The sequence below is a fragment of the Aythya fuligula genome, chromosome 2 (assembly GCF_009819795.1).
Source record: "Aythya fuligula isolate bAytFul2 chromosome 2, bAytFul2.pri, whole genome shotgun sequence".
In the NCBI taxonomy this organism is placed as follows: Eukaryota; Metazoa; Chordata; class Aves; order Anseriformes; family Anatidae; genus Aythya; species Aythya fuligula.
Window position 1 is genome coordinate 41705841 of NC_045560.1, and position 18081 is coordinate 41723921.

Genomic DNA, 18081 nt, shown 5'->3' on the forward strand with positions numbered 1-18081 from the left:
GCTTCTTAAAACTATGAAGCTTTATACTTACCTTTAATAAATTCAGCTTTGATACCAGCTCTTCATAAGCACTAATATCACGCACATAATGTCCAATATCAATGAAGATTTCAAACAATTCAGTCGGAAAAAGTCTGCAAAGGTTTAACATTTTGATATATTTAGAAAGTATTCATAATAGATTGTGATCTACAGAAATTCAGTGTTTATTATTAATTCTTACTTTAGAACTTTCTAAATAATACACTTATTCTTGACTAACGTATTGTTCTAACTCATTACATATATAGGCACCAAAAGACTTTTCAAAAGTTAGACTTGAGTCTCCATGTGTCAGGTATTAACATAAATGCCAGTTCTCCAAAGTGTAAGCCTCTTTAAAGTCAATGTACTTCCTGAATTTCCAGTCTTTTTCATAGTTTTTCTTATAGTATATTACATTATGCTTGTAGTCACCTTATCTGAGTTTCTTCTTGTAATGCATTAAGTGGTAGGATTAACATTTGTCTGCATTTAAAGAATCACAACACCCATCTCAAAATGTTTATCCCAGGAAGTCTAGCCTAAAAGATGGAAGGGACTGAGAACAGCAGAAAGGCCACATTGAAGCTAACAGATACAATATGATATTTGATTAGTGACATGCTTAACTGGAGGTCAGTTTCTTTTTAAAGTTCTGACAAAAATGAAAATATGGAAAACTAAGATGTTTAAAAAAAAAAAAAAAAAAAGAAAGAAAGACAGCAAAGCAGGCCAGATTTATCACTTTCCATGCTTGACACCAGCCAGCAATATTCATTAGAAACTGGGGCCATTCTCCAGTACAAAATCCACCTTTTTAAAAGTAAAAATGAGATAAAATTTATATTTAGAATTTTAGGAATTTATGATACAGAATAAAGTCATATAGAAATACTACTATCATGCAGACCTTATAGGCAATATGATTACTATCCTAATAAATTAAACTATCCCACAAATTAAACTGTTAAGTTTTACACAGCCTTTGTAGTCTACCTGAAGAAACTGTCACCACCAGTAAAAATAGGTAATTGATGAAAGGCCTTTTCCCCTTACTGGCCCAAACCTTTTTGTAATGCTCCTAAGTAAGCTGGCTTGATGCAAAGTTATTCACAAGTGAAGGAACAGATGACTGAGCAGAGGAAAAAATTAGTTTTCCCAGTTACTTGCTACTACTCAGGGCTGTAACTTGCATCTGAAAATCTTCAGATATACATGTAAGTACAGTTTATCTCCGACAGTATAAAATCTGTCTAGAACAAATTTTAAACAATCATTCATGGAGGAGGAGGAAGTCCCTACTGAGCTAGGTTCTCTGGCAAGCATAACAAAAGTCTCTACTGAACATCTAGACCTTGTAGGCTGGCACTGATGCAATGCAGGAAAGTTTATCTGTGGCTGCAGACTGAACAAAAGTTGTCTGTTACTTATTATTTATGCTGAAAATAAAAACATTTAAAAATAACATCTTTCTGATTGGAATGACAACTGCTGAAAGCTATCCTAATGGAGTTGCAGAAAACATTTTGTTAACATACCTTTTAAAGATATGTCGATTTCTTTCCATACTGAAGAGAAATCTCAAGGCTCTGAAAGCATAACACTACAGTAGGAAAAATACTAAAATTAATGACAAATCTAAACACAAATGGAAAAAACAATGGTAAACATCAAGGTTGCCCAACATGTCAGTAAGCTCTGTACTTATATGACTAGGTAGATTACATTATTAACCTGATAATGAAGGGAGTAAAAATGTATTTTTAGGCACTTCCTGTACTAGGTAGGACTATATAAGAAAAAGGGAGGAAGGGAAGGAAAGAGGGAGGGAGGAAAAGTAGATAACTATAGCTATAGTGCACACTGAAAAGCATGTAAGTCATCATCTTTTCATCTGCAGATAGTTCAAGACTTGAGAGTTGCTTTCTTCTCCAATGGTAAACAAATTAAAAAAAAAAAAAAAAAAAAGTAAAAGTAATCAATGTTTTTGAAATGATATAGTAGAATCAGCATTTGACTTTTTTTTTTTTTCTGAAAAATGCAGTATAGAACACCAGAAGTTCTAACATGGGGAAAAGAGAGAGAGAGAATGTTCATTTTTTTTTTTTTTTTTTTTTTTCTATAAAGTACATTTACATTACAGAAATCTTTACATACCACAGTTTCTACATAATCTCTACTCAACAAAGTTTATTTGTAACACATCCACTGATAGGTAGTTAATATGTAACTTTTATGTAAGCTTTTATGTAACACATCTTGAATTCTTTCTATCAAGAGTCATTTACTGCACCTGCTACACAATATGGCTGACCAAACAAAGATGGCTATGAAGTAAACCAAAGGAAAATAAGGTATTGAAACAGTGCAAATAAGTAAATGCTTCTAACAATTTAGAATTACTCTATTGTATCAGTGACTAAAATGCTACTACAGTTCATTTTGTTAATCCCTGTTTTGATGATGGTAACTGTATCTTAGTGATAACTGCAGAACTAATCCATATGTTAAGAACACATTTTCCAATATTTTGAAAATGCATTAAATTAAGAAAATAGTGGCCAAATATTACTTGAATGGAAATTTTGCAGAAAATAAACAGATTGTTAATGCTACTAAGAAGCTGTCTCTTTTACAGGACAATGTTTCTTTTCAGTCCAAAATAAACTCCCTATCACACAAGAAGGATTGTGGGTTGCTATGTCTAATATTCCACTAAGAATCATACTCAGAACTTAGCTACACAAAATAACCCAGACCAGCTGAGCCGTAAATGTTACCTTGAAAGGTTTTTATTTTAGAGACTGTACATAGATTTTATTTTAGAAAGCCCACCAGTGAAGGGATACCATGAAACTACATTAATAATAAGTGGGCATTTAAAATGGCAGTAGTATTTGTCTTTCTTCCATTAGTATTCTGAGATTAAATATTAATATTTGTGATATGCCTCAGCTAAGGCATGCTGATTTTTATACATGGTACTTATGCAGAATCAATGATTGATACTACAGCAACAACTGACGTGATGGAATGAAATCACTAAGGTAACAAGTAGAAATAAGCTGAAAATGTAATCATTGAAAGCACAGAAAATGGAGCAGTAAAGAACTACACTGCACTGTCAGAATCTTAGAAAAATGCCTATGAAATTCATAAAGGGTATTCCAATAGCTACAACTGTAATGCATAGCAGTAACAATGATAAAGGCCTTACAGACAGCAATTCAGCTGTGGTAAGGATCTCATACTTGTCCACAGAAGAGAAGCACCAGTTGTGTCACAAACATCCCTGAACCACAGACCACTACTTTATTAAAGCTTAGAAAGACACCCATTTCACAAAGGCTGGAAAAGAGCCATCAGATAATTAATAACTGCTGATAAATTTCAGCCTAATTTATTTTATTTATATTTATAAACATTTATAAATAATGATATAAAATATAATTATTAAAATAATTAATTTTATTTAACACCCACCATAAGATGCTCCAGAAATAAACAGATATTAGTACGACATCAAGCTTTCATCAAGTTTCAGTGAGAGCAATGAATAAAAAAAGATCTGATGTTGGGCAGCCTGAAGTAGTCCTATCACTGGAAAAATACTCATTTTCCTTTACACTATATGAGGTGCAAGAAACAAGGTAGATCAGAACAGAGCACCTTAAATTGAATCAGCAGTTCAGCTTTTACTTCTTGGGCCATTTGTTACTCCTGTTTTTGTTTGGTTGGTTGGCTGTTGTGTTTTTTTTGTTTGGTTGTTTTTTTTTTTTTAATTATTATTTGTTTGTTTTGTTTTGTTTGATTTTTTTTCCTTCCTCAAGTAAGATATTTACTTTAAAATAAATTTTAAAACCATGAAAATTCTCAGGAACTGCTTTGGACTTTCAATATGCAATTATAATAAAGGCAGTTACCTGCAATAAATTAGCTTTTTCAGCATTCCTTTCTTTGTTTGGTAAAATAAGCTTTGCTATTGTATATATCCCATTTGCCTGGAACAGAGAAAGGTCAACATTAATAGCATTCCTTTGCACAGAAACCACAAATAAAAACATTGCTACTTCAGATAAATCAGAATCTAATACAAATTTCCAAGTTCTCAACCTCCTGAATTATAAACTGAAATAGCTTAAATATACATAATGAAATCGTCTTTACATTCAAACAGATACTACAAGGTGAGCTTGCAATAAATATCATAAACTAGAGAGACACCAGAAGTGGTAGCCTGAGTCTGTGCCTTTGGTGGGATTTTGTGAAACCCATACTGTGTTTCAGTTTCCATTTCCCTGTAACCATGCTTTTGTCCTCCACTAACATATTATGTCCATCACATTGGTTTGAGAGATGGGCACTAGTGGATTTAGTTGCAGTACAGCTCCCAGTTACCTCATAAGCTCCCTACTGGGGATTACTCTTCTCTCTAGCAGACTTGAAGGGAATGTGTGTCAGCTCTGCAGATGTTCTGCTGCAGTTCATGACACATTTTCTTCAACTGTTCATGAAGGCTGGATTTAACCTAAAATTTTAGCCAGTGAAATAGAGACATTGAGTCATAAACATGTTCTGGCCTGCAGGCTGCTACCAAGGCTGTAAGTTCAGACAAAGACAAAGGATGGACAGAAAGAGGGCAGCTACAGCAGAAGCAAACGGTTCTGAACAGCTTGAACCAGATATCCTTTGCTACTGATAAAAACCTTTAGAGGGTATTTAGCTTTACTTTCTATACAAGTTTCAGCACATAACTAAAAGTGCTGCAACTCTTCTCCCTCTATCTATTTTTAAACTAAGTTTCTTCGTCTTGTTCACTGTACAACACTAAATTACAATAGCACAGAGAAAGAAGTAGGATTGAAAATGAAAGAGACTGCTGTAGTGTAGAAATCTGTTAAAATGAACACGCTTGAAGCTTTGGCCTGATTTGAAAGGGGGACATTGGCTGATATTTTGACAGAGGGAGACATCATTGCCTTTAAACAGAATGAGTGGGGGAAGAAGCTAAACTTGAAACATCTTATTTCCAGCTTGTACATTGTCCCATCAATTTTCAGCAATTTTAACTGACACCACAGTTATCATGCACTGCTGGAGCAACACTGAAAAAAACTACTCTATGTTAAAATCAACCTTTCGTTTCCTAAGTCCCCCAGGTGTTGCACTGTTTTCAAAATATATCTAACTTAATAAGTGATGTTTTACTTTGATGAAATCAGACTCAGCATTAAACATATGAAGTTATGTTGTTCAGATAAAAAGAAAAATTTTGTTTACCTTGAATTTCAGTGCTTAAGATACAAAGAAAAAAAAAAAAACAAAACTAGACTTCCATTCTTTTCTGCCTGAACAACAGTTTTTGAAATGTATACAAATGTCTTTACCTAAATACCTTCTTTATCATAATTAAGATAACTCTGTTTTCTCAATTCCTTTTAAGAATAACTTCGGCTGGGTTTTAAAATAAAATGAGAGCTTTGATCACTGACAACATATAGGGTATAAAAGTTGGATATGGATTTTAGCTGATATTATTGTCCTAAACATTGATGTCTTTTGCTATTCATGCAATACATAGCAGGGATTTTTAAGAACAGTTTTCAAATCCGTAAGTCCCAACTGAAATATTACATTTTAAAATGTAGTTTAGAAACACACCCCTGGGGATGGAATGCCAGGAAGCCATCTCAGAAATATCAGACGCTGAGGAAAAGGGAAATTGTTTGTGAAACAACAACACAACAACATTAAGCTGCACAGTTTGAAACTAAGGATTTGCTTTTCTTAGTTAATTCCATGATGACACTTACTACTATTCTGTTATGCCAGCAAAAGCATGGCAAGAGATGCCAAACAAAATATACACTAAGAAAAGCTGTTTATTATCCCAAACAGCTAGATACATACGTTGATATCTTTGTCCTTATTTGTTTGTAAATGTATAGAGATGCTGTTATAGAAAATGTATTTGAAAGTTATATAAAGGCATATTGTCCAATCCCTTTAAATTGCATTTGGCTTGTTAATTGGTAGTGACCAGTAAGAACAAATAAGTAAAATTATAAACCACAATGCCTTACTTAACTTAATAAAGTCTTCCTACCTGTACTACTTGGTAAGCGTTTGTATCATTGAGCACCAGTTCAGTAATTGCAGCACAACAAGCTAGAAAAAAAAAATTCAGATGTAACATTTAGGGCCAAATTCATAAAGAAATTCAGATGGCATGGTGAGTTAACCTTGCCTAAGGGCCAAATGCACACCCCACCACTCATTCACTCCCCTTCTTCAACAGGTGGGGAAAAATAGGATAGAAAAGCTCATGGGTGAAGATAAAGAACTGGAAATAGCTCACCATTTATCATTACAGGCAAAATAGACTTAACTTATGGAAAAAAAATAATTTAACTTATTGCCAATTAGAATAGATTAGGATAGTGAGAAACAAAGATTAAAAATTAAAACACCTTCCCTCCCCCCCCCACCTCCTCCTTTTTTTTCCCCAAAAGCATCTTCATTCCTTTATTCCCAGCTCATCTACCCCATGCCCCAGCAGTGGGGGGGGATGTGGGAGGGTGGCAGATGAGTGTTACAGTCAGTAGCTAACAGTTCCTATCTGCTGCTCCTTCCTCTTCATACTTTTCCTCTGCTCTAGCACGGGTCCTCTGCACAGGATGCAGTGTGAATACCTGCTCTGCCATGGAGCTTCCAATGGGCTGCAGGGGAATCTCTGCTCCAGTGCCTAGAGCACCTCTTTCTCCTCCTTTTATGACCTTGGTGTTCACACTGCTGTTTCTCCTTTTTCTTCTCCTCCTCTGCTCACTCAGCATTTTTGCCCTTTCTTTAACACATTTTCACAGGCACACCACCAACTTTGCTGATGGGTTCAATTTTGGCCAACGATGAGTCTGCTGTGGAGCCCCCTGGAAACAGCTATGTCCAGCACAGGCTGACTCCTACCTCCCAGAGGCCACCCTTGCAGGCGTTCCACTACCAAAACCTTGAAACCTACAACCAGTACCCAAGAGATAAAAATATAGATAGGTACACCCATCATAACTAGAAGTCTTCTGTAAATTCAGTGCTTACGTACAACTGTTTTACCTAGGGGTCCTTAAAGAAAGCAGAAGTAACCCAAATATATGCTCCATTCAGGTAGTGCTTTTGGTAAGGCACTACAGTCTTTATGGATGTGAGAACTGCTAATGTAATTCATTTCACATTACTAGCTCCTCAAAGGTAACAGTAATAAAGCATTCAAAAGGTCCCTTCCAACACAAACCATTCTATGAGTCTGTGATTATGCTACATCTTTCAGGAATATTCTTCTCATGTAATCCTAGTAAGGATAGTTTCCACGGTCCTTCTGTAATCACTAGAAAAACGTGATCCTTCAGAAGACATTTCAGAGCAGAGACTTGATGTGATATTTGATATTAAAAAAACCTCCTCTAAAAGGGACTCTCTCCAGAGCTACTGAATGATCCTCACCTGACTGTATTCATCTAAAGACAATCTTAGAAATAACACTCTGATATTTCCACTATAATGAATATATGACTGATCTATCATAATAAGTTTGAACAGAGGGAACAATGTGATCAAATAAAACTAATCTCAAGCTAAAAATAAAATCTTTTAAAATTGAGACATTTATACAGGTGGAAGAAATATATGATTCCCATGTACATAATATTTTATCCTTTGTTTCTTTCTAAAAAAAAAAAAAAAAAAAAAAAAGTGTGCTTTTGAACATATGTACTGGTACTGCACATTTAGAAATTAACACAGATTGACTTTGTGCTACCCTTCCAGGTGGGAGTATACACACTAGCAGGTAAAAATGTTTATAATTTAATTTTGAAATATTTTGAATCCCTTTTTACAGATGTAAGTGAACACATGACTGAGGATTACACCTTGTGAACAAACCTGCTTGAAGGGAGAAAGTATTTTCTTGTATCTCATCAGAACTCAAATCATCTGACAAATGAAGATGTTGGATTCTGCCTGCTGCATTTGCACTAGATAAACTTCCAACTGAAGAGCGATCAGAAACAAGATTTCTTTCCCTGAAAGAATTAAATTGCAATATAAAAATGTCTTAACACATCCTTGTTAGCCATTTCTGAAGTTCTGAAAAAGTCTTTTTTTCACTACTTTAATAATGTTAATTGTTAATTATTAATTGTTAATACAATTTGAAAAAGCAAAGAAGCCTTTAAACAAAAAATCCCTTTAATGCATTCATTATTTACATTCACCATTTTAGTTCAATAAATAGGTGTCTAATTATAAGGAAACTAAGTAAGCATTAATAACATTTATAATCTATTCATACCAATATATACACTGAAAATATGAAAAACTCTAAGAGAACAATGCATAGTTGAAAAAAATACTGCTTATTCATTATGTTTTAAATAGTGTTTTAATTTTTATAGACATCATACACAGCTGAACAAAACAAAGATTCTATTTGATAAAATGGAGTCTAGTAACATAACTTAAAATATGAAACAGTCTCACATAAGTGACAGGATGCTCAGGAACGAAAACCTACCCCTGTAGTATATGAAGGAGGTGCTTGATTCCACCCCAAACACGGATTTCCGCACTAGTCTCAGGGTCTTCACAAACCTGAACCAGAATCCAAACTACACTCCATAGAAGCTTAATATGATCAGAATGGAGTAAACTGAGCAAAACTGGAATTCCTTCATACATTTTTACTTGTTCTTTGACCTGTGACTCCGCACATAGGAGACGTAACAACTCTGCTGTTAGCCTGAAAAAATCAGTAAGGGATTTAAACAATATTTTCATCATTAATTTTTATTGCCTATTAGAAAAAAAATATATACATATATACAGATATAGATATAATTTCATCCTTTGTAAAGGATGAAATTACATTTACTATTGAATATGACTAAGTTTTCCACTAAAAAGACGGCCAAGCATACACAGCCAGCATGGAGGTGGCCAGGTGGACTATAGTCATTCAGCCATTCATATTACCACCTTCTTGCTAATGGCATTACTACTACAAGTAGCACTGCATGTGTGAAGTGTGTGTACAAGTATAAAGTCTATCTGTTAAAACAGAATAGCTCCACAAACAATCCAGATTCTTCTCCAGTATATTTTGAATATTATGTTTACAAAAGGATTGGATGTATTACTAAAAAAAATTCATACAAGATTATCATTAACTTCAGCGTAATTAAGATGTAATTAAGATGGACTTTTCAGTGAAACTGTGGTTAGGAATTTTCACTTCCACTTGAGACCAGAAAGCTGCATGTATGTCTCATGAAACATAGGAAAATCCCTAACTGAATTTAAAGTTATTCATAAGTAGCATTCAACTTCATCAGCTTCCTGCCTATATTCAAATTCCAGTTTTTATAACACCCCTTTGGTTTATATATAACCTAAATAATTTCAAATGCAGAAAGTAAGTAGCATATTTTCACATTTTCATTTTATTTATCTCTAATAATATGGAGAATAATTTGCATACTAGAAGCACAACTTTTTTTTTTTAAGTCTTCAGAATTATAAATGTGGATAGTTTATGTGAAATATCAACTTTGAAGGCTATTTGTTTCTTACTGAAGTGCAGATATACTATGTTCAACTAGCAGGCTTAGCTGAGATGAAAGTGGATGTTCAAAGATCTGTACAATTTTGTGATTAGAGGGATTTGTGGTCTTATCTAGCCTCTGGTATAAACTACAGCAGCTATATGTTCTTCAGTGTTTTACTATTTTATATTCAATATCGAAGGAACTGCCTGAGTTCAATATACTTTCCATCTAACCATTCAGGTTTGACAGCAGCAAAGATACATCAAGAAAATCTTCTGCTGTCACTTTTTGGTAACGTCACAGTTTATTTGCACTGCACTGTAGGCCGTCAGCAGAGAGAGAAGAGACAGCCTATAACAGAACTACTAGAAGAGATTTCACTATATCAATATCTGACAGAAAATGCATAGGTTTCAGAAATTTACTCTGAGAATCTTAAAGTGGCACTCTATCTAATTCCTCTAAATAAACATGACTCTAAATGAAAAAGTCAAAAAATATTTTAACATAATTAATCTACGAGCAAAATCTCACCTTTTAGAAAGCAAATCGTATTCATGTAATATCACCAGCAAGTTCTCAACAATGGTGAGCTCACTTATCTTCTCCCTACATTCTGGACTACAAATTGATTATTTCTGGCATTTTTATGAAATTAAATCATATCAAAAAACACATTGCTCTTTAGGCCCATTCCTTATACCCTGTTTTGACTAATATTTTTTTCCTCAAATCTTATCTAATAACGACATCACAGATATTTAAAGACACAAATATACGTTGGCTCAAGACTAACAGTGTAACAATTTTCAATTTTCTCAGTACAAAAAAAAATGAATGTGGACACCTGAATGCACAGAAGTAAAGTTGAAAATAATTTGTTTCATACTAGAAATTAAGAAAATTAGGTGTACCTTTAGAATAAAATATAATTTATGCAAATGTTTGTAATATACTCCATATACTGTCTTACTGAGTCAAAATGTGAAACATTTAAATCTGTGAAGAAATTTAAATGGAAGTTGCAAATGTATGCATAAGATTCAAATTCAAATTCATACTGATAATTTAAAAAAAAAAAATGGAATAAAAGAAATTTGGGAAAAGAGAACATCCAGAGAAAGGTTAGTAAGTAAATTTTTATTGATCTTAACAAATAGTATTATTATTTTCAGTTTTAAAATTTTCCTTATAATTTTTCATTTTAAAGATAAAATTGTTAAACAAGTCTGGGAGACATTAGGAATTAAGTCTTTAAGAATTAATGATGCTGTATCTTCCTTTTTCATTTTCCCCATCCCCACCCACAATAGAGTAAAATAATAATAATAATAATTAAAAAAAAAAAAAAGGAAAGAAAAGAACCTTATTTTCATTTAAACCAGTCATTTTGTGAAGAAAGGGTACATATATATGGATTTGGGTGTATGCATTCACTATTCACTACACTGAACAATATTCTTGCTTGCTATTGTGGGACACATATATTAAGTTCAGCACAAAAGACCTTCACATAGAGAGAATTCAGTAAGAACTACAGAATTCTGCACAGGGATTACGAAAGAGATTCTATGACTCCAGCCTTGCAAAGCTCTCCACACTAGCAGCAAGTGTGCTGCAAGGACCAAAGTTTCCAATTAGTAGCTAGTAAAACCTTTTTAACTTTTCATTTTTACTCATACAATGTAAAATGAAGCAGACTTCCTAGTCTTCCACAGAACAAGACTTGATTTGAAAAAAAAAAAAAAAAGTATTCCTCACAAACAAGACAAGGCATAATGTGTAAAGACATAACATTAAAATTCTTATTGTGAACAGCAGCACATTATGTTGAACCTACCTTTCTGCTAGGCTAATCAGGGCAAGGAGGGCACCTAAAAGCACATTACTGTCTCTGGCAGACAACAAATTTACTAAGGTCTAGAAAATGAAACATCAAACAAGACAAATGAATATAAATTATTCATTTTCCTTTATGACTCAAACATATAGGTAGTTATTTATTGAAATGCCATAAATTTTCAAAATAAAGTTACCAAATACTTAAAGAATACATTAAAAGTCTTAGGTACTTTTAAAGTACATTTTAGGTACACTAAAATACACTCTTAAAGTCTTACAATACACCCAAGTCTTCGGACGAACAAGGACGTTTCATCTTTTTAAGGATTCATCTCTCAAGATTTTTTAAAATATCTGTGCACTTTAATATAACTTTGTAAACAACTGTTCCTGTGTAAAACACTTCAGAATTCTAAACCAAGTCCTCTTGAAGTAAAAACTTAATTTTAAGCTTACATTTAAACCATACAGTAGATAATTTAAGGCCATATATATATATACATTCTTAATGATTTATATCAAAGTAAAATTCTTATTTGTCTAGATCCTCTAGAAATGTAATCCAGTCCTATCTGATCTTAATTGCCAACTGCAGCATAACAGAATCACAAAGCACTACTTATACTGATCTCAATCTCCAATGTTACTATTTTTTCCCACAAATCAGCAATAAAATACATCAAGTGTAGATCCTTACACTGAGAGTAATCTCTAGCAAAACTGACACACAATGTTGCCTAAGTGAAAAATCAAAGCAGACATTTCAATTCATATCATAGGATACATAGTCCCAGACAGTGTAAACATGGCTAGTATTTTTAATAGGAATGAGTTAGTTCAAATATTTAAGAACTAATTTTCTCAAACATCCAATAACTATGCATTGAGCCAGTTAGTCACACAGAAGAAGTAATCATCATGATGCTCGTTCACCACAATAAAAGACAGAACTGAGATTATCTTACTTTACAAACTTGACATTGTAAGGAACTTAGTGCCAACTAGATCAAATCTGAAAAGGAAAATTCATTTACTTAAGTAGCTAATTGGTTATGATTAGTAATTTTATAAAGCACTTACTTTATGTGCTCCACTTGCTATAACCCATTCTCTTTGATCTTTAACAGTAGCAATCTTTTGAAGAATGTCTACGGAACAAAGGAAGTTGCATATATTGGAGCTTTACCACTCAGTATTTTCCATTTTACTTAACAGATAATAAAATAAAATACCAGATAAGTTCTTTGAACCACGACTAGCTCATTTTACCCTGTTACTTCAGTGCATAGAGGTATTTAGAGGTATTAAATTCTTAAGAAGAAATATTAAACCTAAAAAAAAGGTTTTGCTTTCTACAGTTTCAGCTACCTTTATAATTACGTGATGATGCCAATAATGAATCTAACACCTCAGTTACTGACCCTCTCAGGTATTTTAAATGTTTTTAAGCCTCACATACAAATGTCATAAGTGCACTCAAAATTTATGCTATTGGCTACTTACATGTCATGTTGACCAATTTGTCTATATCATGCTGCTGCTCTCCATAATCAAGATAGCTATTTGCTACGGTTTCCATATACTATACGTGGGGAGAATTAAAAAAATAAAAGTACATTAAAATATAAGTTTTAGTTCATAAATCTAGAGTGTTATGCACACAAGTTGCCTGTAGGTGGTGCAGCTGTATCATTAAAAAAAAAAAAAAAAAAAAAAAAAAGTAAGTCTGTAAAGTGACACTTTTGCTGTTAAAACTTCTCAGGGTACAGAAGAGATCTTGGAAGTACAAGAACTCAAAAGTGTAAAAATTCCACAAGAGGAAAATCCACTGAACAACTGAACACCCCTAAATACAAAGACCTTACTTCTAGGGCCATATTCAAGATACGCCATAATTCACTGATAAATGGGCAGATTCCACTCAATGAAGAACGAGTATTAAAAATCTAGGAGTAAAGCAGTGTTAATGTAAAGCAACAACAATACAGTAATTGGTTAACAATAATATTCTGCAATGTAGATTTAGTGTAGTCCCCAGTTTTCAGCCTGTTCAACCATTCTATCACTATGCTTTCACCTTCGAAAAGTCATTTGCTAAAATTCAAGGTGCCTTTACATATCTTCCTTCAAAATATATAGTTTTTTTTTGACTGAACCAATTGTACTGACTTTTCTAATCCTTTCCCCACTTTAGGGGGCATTTTTTATGCCTTCCAAAAGGAAAGTCTTCTGTTAAATACTGCTAGATTATAAGGATATAAGTGCGCTGTGTACTAGTTTTAAAAATAAAAAATAAATAATAATAATAATAATTTAAAAAACACCGTTTAAGTGCAAACACAGGAATAGATTCACTTCTTTCCATGAACCAAGAATACACTTTTTTTTTTACAATATATTTTATTCTAATCATAATAAACTGATATTCAACACAATGGGTAAAGGTACTGTTCTGGTTTAGCCAGGCAGGCAGCTAAGCACCACACAGCCATTTGCTTACCACCACCCCACCCCATGGGATAGTGGAGAGACTCAGAATAAGGGTAAAAGCTCATAGGTTAAGATAAAGACAGTTTATTAGGACCAAAAAAAGGAAAATAAAGGCAGTTTAATTGGACTGGAAAGGAAGGGAAAATATAGTAATAATGATGATGATCATGATGATGCTGATAGTAATTATAATAACAAAAGAAAATACAAAGCAAGTAGTGCTCAATGAAATTGTTTAACATCCACTGCCCAGCTTGTCCCCAAGCAGCTGCCCCTAACTCCTGCCAGCCAACCCATATTTATTGTTCAGCGTGACACCACATGGTGTGGGACATCCCTTTGGCCACTTTGGGTTGGCTATCCTGGTTCTGTCCTCTCCCAGCTCCTTAGGCACCCCCAGCTTCCTTGCTGGCAGGGCAGCACGAGAAGCAGAAAAGTCCTTGACTCTGTGTAAGTGCTGCTCTGCAGCAACTAAAACATCGGTGTGTTATCAGCATTACTGTCTTCCTAAATCCAAAATGCAGTGCCTTAACAGCTACTAGAAGGAGAAACAATTATATCTCAACCAAAACCAGGACAGGTACTAAAAGGAATTTTACCTGAGCTAGATTTTCAATCCCACCCAAGCTGTGGAGCATTTCCTAAGAGAAAGAAAATAAAAAGACGAAAAAATAGAGTCAGAATACAAAAGGCACTACCAATGAGACTACACGAACATAAATGCCCTGTTCATTATGAATGTTGAGAAATCTTAACTCTAGTGATCAAAGTCAATGCATTTTGGAGATGCTTAGCTGTTTCAGAGTTTAGAGTTACTTACAGTAAGTAGATAAGTAAAAACACAGAGGTGAAATGTGAAAGATTACAAAATTAGAACAACAGTATAAGCTTTGCAACACATGCAAAAAAAAAAAAATACACAATACAAATATCTTAACAGATGTCAGGGGCTGTCTTATTAAGAATGGCTATAACAGCCAGAAAAAAAAAAAAAAAAGAAAATCTGCTTGTTCGTAATTCTTAAAAGTAGGCTGCTAGGGGGAATAGGTAGCTTTTGGTTTTCTTCAGTTAGTAAGTTATGGAAATTTTACATATCTGTACAGAGCAGTAAAGTCACATACACAGTCTAGGGCTCTGGGCAATGACCGAGACATCTGTTACGGAGATTTATAGGTTATTAGGGTTAGCAACACCAAAACCTACAAAAAACAAATACCAGAAAAAATAGCTACCCAGTAGCAGTGCAAGTTATCTATTGAAATCTGTTTGCAACTCACTTATATCTTTGCATATAGAAATATAGGTGCATGTATATATTAAGTATACATCCATAAGAATATACACATTTATATACACATGCACCAACACAAGCGTATGCATGATGTTATATACATACTCTTGTCCAAGAAAAAAAACAATACTTTGATATACTGACCTGGTAGCATGGATCCCTTATTAATAATCTCAGGCAGATTAATACTCTAAGAAAATGGATGGATGGAGCTTGATCAATCCACTCTCTGTAACAGAAATATCCAAAACATAAACCAAATACAATAAAGAAGTGCAAAAATACTTATACAAAAAATTTGGATTCAGGAATCGATCGACTAGAAGATTATTGAACTACAACAACTGTACAATATACCATACTGTAGAATTCTATGCTATAGACCTTTTATATCATTTGTATTCAAACAGATAAGTTCAAATAAATTGATTTCATTATATGAACACTAACAGCCAACATTTACTATCACTGAACTGATGCAGGGAAGTACATGCTTATCTCTAAGCACAAGCTGATCATGCTTTGGTAGAAACTTAAGTGCTTGGATCAAGGCCCAAAAGGCACAAGCACTAAAAGCACACATCAAACTTCAGCTCACAACTTCTACTTACATAAATACATAATAAAACCACATGGGTGTTTCAGAAGTTAAACTACCTAGATTTGAAATACTTATTTTTAAATGATCTTGGGTTTTAAAAATTTGAGTACTATTAGTCTTTGGATTTTTTTTTATGTTGTTGTTCTTGTTGTTTGTATGTTTCCAAATAGAATTTCCTCTTTTATGGTTCTACACACAGTTCCAGCACAAGACTTGGCAGAAAGCACAAAGCATCCAGGGACAGCAGTCCTGCATAAATACCAGAAACGGAATTACTATTTCCATTGTCTGTTATAGGTATATATCACCATTTTCTTTTTGGAAAAACAAACAAACAAACAAAAATTCAGATATCTTTGGGGAATTTCTTTTGTTAACTGAGAGGACAGAATCTGTATCTTGGCAAGCTTCCAAGGAACAGAAGTCTGTGACATGGCAGCTCTCTTACGCTTTTATCATTTGCAGTTGGGAATGATGCCAATGAATGGCTAAAAATATTTTGATAAAAATAAATGTTTTATAAGTAGAAACTAGCAAAATCTCAGCCTTTCCACGCCAACATTCTGCCCAAAGTAATAGTGTTTTTCATTATGCTTCCATACTTGGCCACTTCAAGAAGTGCATAACTTTCATGGAGAGTGAACAGCAACCATATACTGGCAGGCAAGAATTTGTAAGCCAAATTAGAAAATTATCCTTAGCTTACTTTAAATGGTGGCTCTACAAAGTTATACTTTAAAAAAGTGTTGACTCTTGGCAGATGTTAGTTTCTTTAATTGTGCAACACATCTGTCACATTTCTGAGGGGAGAGTAATTCAGTGACAGTAATTCTCTGAGCCTGGTTAACATTTGAGAACCTATTCCTGTTACTAGAGACCTTAGTGTATATCCAGCATATGCCAGCAAGATTATTTTTTTTTCTGCCTGCTTAGTTACACTCCTTATCCAAACAACTTAAGTTGTACTCATCACAGTGATTTTTTTTTTTTGCCAACAGAACTATCTCCAACCAGTGACATTGGTAAGTGGGTGTGATTTTTCAATTTGCACCCCAAACAACATAGCTATGCAATTAAATTATGTAATGCAGGTCAGGGTGAGAACTTCTAAGGCCTTGACACAATGCAACGGCAGTTGTTCCAAAGTGAGGACACTATCACAGCCACGGTAAAATATTTATAAAGGCAACTAAATCACCTTTGTAAGGTGATTACTTATCCTAAGGGTCTGTCAAATTTATTAATATATGCTTGTTTCATTAACCTTACACCTGGCTGCTTACATTTATAATACAAGATGCTAGTTTTGGTGTATCATTATAATCATCAACGGGTACCAAAGAAAACAAAAACTAAAATATGAGCTAGGTATGCCATAATGTATAAATAGAACTTGTTATTCTTTGTGTCTTCTTATTCTTAAGAAGTTACTCTTAAACACTTAAATTTTTGGCAAATGAAGCTGAGTCTCTGATGTGACACTGGTAGGTACTGAGATCATAGAGCTCCCTGGAAAAAAAAAAAAAAAAAGAAAGAAAGAAGGAAAGAGGTTCCAGGTTCCAGATTTAGAAATCATTTAAATGATTTTTTGATTTGTCTTAAAATCTCCTGCTATTTAAATAATCAAAGATGAGATAATTCCCTAGTTAGATCTGCAGAAGTGTCTAAGTAAACTGTGAATTTTATGGTGGTTTTCAGGTACTTAGATAAAATCAATTTGTTACATATTAGCACATTTAAACATTTTAGGATTCCTCCTTTAAGCTTCTGTGACATTTAGGATTTTTTAGAAAATGTACTTTGGATTGAAAAAGGAAAAATACATCATATAACAGTGGTGTATAGTAACAGAAATCCTGAAAAATACTTTTTTTCCAGAAAACATCTTTCTCTACTCCCCTATTTTTAGAAGGTCTTGCACATTTTTCTTGCTCAACCAAATGGCAGCAGCATAAGAAAATACATAAATATTTCCGTAAAATACAAATAAAAATCAATAAAATAAGAACAAAACTATTTGGAAAAAGAAACTATAGATTACAAATACCGGATATGGGCAAATGATCAAAGGAAACATAGCTGATGTTAGAATTCAGTCATCCAATTTTTTTAAAAGATACCCAGTCCTTCCTTCTTCCATCCCAACCACCCAAGCATTCAAAGCTAACCCCAAAATGACTGTTTAAAATATTAAAACTAAGATTATGTAGAAATGTGAAGCTACTAATTTCCACATAGAG

General features: G+C 33.6%; 1 protein-coding gene across 1 annotated transcript in view; it reads right to left on the minus strand.

The window, feature by feature from the left end:
* The window catches only part of NEK10 (NIMA related kinase 10), a 36027-nt gene that overhangs the window by 15755 nt on the left and 2191 nt on the right, over positions 1-18081 (minus strand). The window contains exons 5-16 of the mRNA XM_032180686.1: positions 15385-15469; positions 14549-14590; positions 12963-13041; positions 12540-12607; positions 11458-11537; positions 10152-10238; positions 8588-8812; positions 7957-8096; positions 6128-6189; positions 3945-4022; positions 1560-1624; positions 32-134 (exon numbers count right to left, since the gene is read on the minus strand). Of these exons, the coding sequence (XP_032036577.1) occupies positions 32-134; positions 1560-1624; positions 3945-4022; positions 6128-6189; positions 7957-8096; positions 8588-8812; positions 10152-10238; positions 11458-11537; positions 12540-12607; positions 12963-13041; positions 14549-14590; positions 15385-15469 (1114 nt within the window). The remainder of the gene's footprint in view (positions 1-31; positions 135-1559; positions 1625-3944; positions 4023-6127; positions 6190-7956; positions 8097-8587; positions 8813-10151; positions 10239-11457; positions 11538-12539; positions 12608-12962; positions 13042-14548; positions 14591-15384; positions 15470-18081) is intronic.